The 4,204-nt window shown below is 38.7% G+C and overlaps 1 protein-coding gene across 1 annotated transcript; it reads right to left on the reverse strand.

The window, feature by feature from the left end:
- Window positions 1–593: 593 nt before the first annotated feature.
- LOC111600487 (palmitoyltransferase ZDHHC6) lies at window positions 594–2,062 on the reverse strand. Its single transcript, XM_023316614.2, has one exon. The coding sequence runs from the start codon at window positions 1,969–1,971 to the stop codon at window positions 742–744; it is 1,230 nt and encodes a 409-aa protein (XP_023172382.2). The 5' UTR covers window positions 1,972–2,062; the 3' UTR covers window positions 594–741.
- Window positions 2,063–4,204: the final 2,142 nt, after the last annotated feature.

The following is a 4,204-nucleotide window of genomic DNA, read 5'->3' on the forward strand; positions in this document are numbered from 1 at the left end:
GTGGACTGTCATAAAATGCACAGATAGCCCGCATTAGCTAGGCATTGTTTGTTTCCAAGCCTGTGAAATAAAACTCACTCACACCCATACACACCCGCCTACACACATAAAACAGCCAGAACGATCCATTTGAATGGCTAGGAAGCTATTGATTTGCATGGCCTTGTTCAATATAGAGCTAGTACATCCAGTACAATAGCAGAATCCGCGATGCTTTACAACTTTTGCGGGTCATACATTTCAATTTCAATGCATTCGCAATTGCAAGAGTTTCGAGTTTTCAAGGCCCTGATTGCGAATGGAAATTTGCGTTACATTTCCTTTTTTTTCTATTCGAAAAAACATCTACTATACGACACGTTTGTGTCGCGCGCTAGTTCCTGTTTCCTGCGCACGCTGGCCATGGCATAGAGAAAAAAATACAGCTACAAAGGCAGTTCAAATTACTTGCCAGACAATGTTAGCAAGAACTCATTGAGTATTGAAGGCAATGCGAACAAGTTTAATGATTTATCTGTTGACATCAATTAACTAATGAAGTTGCAGAAAATGTATTCGCATTTGCTGTGAAGCTTCAACTTGGGCTCTATAATTATGTATATACACTGCATCTTCTTCTTCTTAGTTGTGCTACGACAATATATTTCATACAATAAAATAGAAGTACACAGCCGATTAATGCTGCAATTTTGCATATCAGTTTAAAATTGAGTTCTCCATTAAAGTGGTTCGGTTCGGTCCCTAATTTATCTTGTTTGACTTTGTCTGCTTGCTTGCACGAGACTTGTCCTTTGGTTTTGCCTTAGAAGACGCCATATCTTTCGGGTCTCCGCCGTCGGTAATCTCGACAGCACAGCGTCTGGGAAACCAGCCACGAATCGCGCCCTTGCGTTGATCGTCGCCAACAACGCGCTCCCCGAACAGCCAATGCTTCTGTTTGCGCGTAACCTTTATGAGATCATTTTTCTCCAACTTGATGCGCGGATTGTCTGTGAGGGGAGTGTTGAACGCCACTATCAGACCTTGCGACCAGATGGGCAACCAGCTTCCAGTTGATGGATGAACGCATATGTAGGTGAGTGTACGATTGCGTTTGTCTGCTTTCTGTGCAAGCTGTTCCATGGTGAGCGTGAATTGATTACAACCCTTGACAACCGGGAAGTCAATGCCATGACTGCGATGCAGTTCCGCAACGTTAAACACCTGACCGAGGTTTGCATACCAGCCGAGATTGTACGGGAAGACAAATGGCTTCAATTTCTTCTGATAATGACGAGCGTTCGCCTTTGCTACGATCCATGCCTCAACATCGGTCATATTCTTGAGCAGAGAACCGATCTGGATGATCAACAGCTTCAGCATGCATAGTACAATGCCGATCGTCAGCCCAAAGCTCATGATACCCATAAATATGCTAGTGAAATGGTGTCGCAGATATAGGTCCAAATTGCCTCCATGATACCGACGAGCCATCTTGTTGCTCTCGATAAAGAATCGTAGGCCAGCATAGCAGAGCACGCCACAGGCATGCAAATTGCTCAACAGATAATAAAACAGGAAAAGGATGAAATATGGCTGATTGGACCAGCCCACACAGCGATTGATCCACGGACAATGATGATCCATTTTCATCACACAACGGTCACAGCGACGACAATGATGGGTGCGTGGCGCCTTATAGCCTTCACATTTCTTGCAGTACTGCAAGAACTTTGCCTCTCTGGGGTATTCGGGCTGCCAGCCACGCGGCAACAGACCCGGCCCCACCAGCACTGATCTTACGAAGTTGTACAGGGACAACAGAGTCGTCAGCATATAGAAAGCAAAATACGCGTTAGATATTAAAGACCCTTCCGTCGATGGCCACCATTGCCAGGTTGTGAAAGTTACGGTCGCGGTGACAATCAGCGAAACTATGGGACCCCAGTGCCAAAATAGAATCAGCCCATTCAGATCTTCATCGATCGTCATATTATTCACTGTTAATTAGAAAAAAACAGAAAACGATTTTCTCTTGCCTTGTGAATTGTTTTGTTGAAAGAAAATAACTGCTATGGCCTGCTCTGAATTAATGTTAGATCGATGCTTAAGGCAGTTGACAAAGAACTCAAGTATAATAGCTAAAATTATTCAGCTTATTAAAATTTATTTAAGGAATGTTTGAAGTGTAGTGAATGAAAAGAGCAATCTGTGCTGCACTCAGATATAAGAGGCGATCTGTGCTACTCAAACGAGTGTGTTACACTAATAGATACCTTAATTCTGAGTATATAAATATACAAGTTCTTATTTTTTCATGTGCCGAAAAAAGGTAAGACATATTTGAACTCCGTTTTAAGTAAAAGAACTAATATAACTACTTGTAAAAAATAATTTAAAACGTATTTAAAAAATGTTATATTTAAATCCGGCAACAACACGCAGACAATGCAAATGCGATTTTAATTCATAAAATTGAAAGGTATTTAATTTTTTAGTTACAATTGCATGCAAAGCCCTTGAGCACTCGCACTGGCACTTGCATATATTTATAGCTATATATATAAATTTGCACTTAAGCCGCAACTGAAATAAAATATTGAAATGCTAATAATAAAAAATGCAAATAGCCGAGTAGGGGTATTCAGCTCCGAGCATTCAATTTGTCGCTGCCGCATTTGTTGTTCAGCAATTAATGGCAGCGGAAACAAAGAGTTGCAAAACTTCAATTGAATCGAACAGATGCTATAAATCTATATGAAATGGAATTTCATATTATTTATGGTCGCAAACGCATGAAACACAATATTGAAAAGCATTCACTAATGCTATTAAACGATGCCATGCAGGTCGAGTTGAATGCCCATTTAAAGCAGACAGTTTTTTATTTATTTATTTGTCGACTGGCATTTTATTAAATTAATTACTTACGATACATAAATTGCAATTAAATTAAATTTCTCTGCACAATTTGGAGCAAGAAATAAATGTAATTTAAGACAATTGCAGCGTGCCCCAACTTTTATCTGCTTGAATGCCCAGCTTATGCAGGTAGCTATATATACACACATGGATGTGTGCCTGTGTGTGTGTGCCATCTAATGAGTCTGCATCTCTCTTCCTCTCCCACTCTCCCTATCTCTCTCTCTCTCTTTTACATTGTTTTTCCCGGTTGGGGCTGTGGGGATTTGTCTGACTTGTGACTCCTTGTTAGCCTGCACTTTTGTTGCCAGTTACCAGTTGCCAGTTGCCAGCTGCCTTGCCACATGCCACCTAACAAGCTCTGTCATTTATTTATGTGCAACATTTGAGCCTAACAAGCGAAAGTGGCAAATGGTACAGTGGATACTACGACAGGGGACACTGGGTAATGGGCATAAATAAACTTGCTAACAGCCACAATTGCAATTTAAAATCGGAGAACGAGCGAATGATAGAGAGATAGAGATACTTCTATATCATTTCTTTTCTAATGCTAACAAAGCTATCTATGTGACAGTCGAATGAAATATAATTGTAAAATGAAACGGTGAAGGCATAAAAAATACAAAATACAAAATACAAAAATAAATAATAAATAATAAACATTTCTATTATAAGCACAAAAGTAGACTATGTTTAGTTGAATCAAATATAATGAGAATGAACTGTAGATCTTAAATAAGCAATAAAGCAAACTTTGGTCGGCAATGCCTGACTAACATATACCAGGAATTCTGCGCAGAGCTGCTATAAGCGTGGGCTGGCATGTGCTCTACTATGGCGTAACTTTTCTTATAAGTTAACATTTTTGTATCAAATTTTCAGAGTATAATAATAATATCTACATTTGAATTCCAATATCAATGGGGAAAATACAATTATTTGACTATAAGATTGTTTTCGACATATATTATCTCAATGAAAAAGAAAATAAATGTTGATGTTAATAAAATTTCCTTAGTAATTATTTAAATATTTATAAACTCAAACGCAGTCATACTGTATTGTATGTACGAACGCATTCAGCTTTGCTCAAAGACGTCAAGTAGTTTTTATTTTACGCACTTCAAAGAAATGCACTGAGTATATATATATTGCGTATATAGCCTTATTAATGAAAATTATTCGCAAGTTTGGGGTACGCAGCAGAGGGGCACATAGAGCACATTCATATATGCATACAGTGAAAAAAAACCACATAAACTTCTCAAGTTAATTTGAAAATTAAATTCCAACATTAAAA

This window comes from Drosophila hydei, unplaced genomic scaffold (genome assembly GCF_003285905.1).
Source record: "Drosophila hydei strain 15085-1641.00,03,60 unplaced genomic scaffold, DhydRS2 tig00000283-arrow-arrow-pilon, whole genome shotgun sequence".
Classification (NCBI taxonomy): Eukaryota; Metazoa; Arthropoda; class Insecta; order Diptera; family Drosophilidae; genus Drosophila; species Drosophila hydei.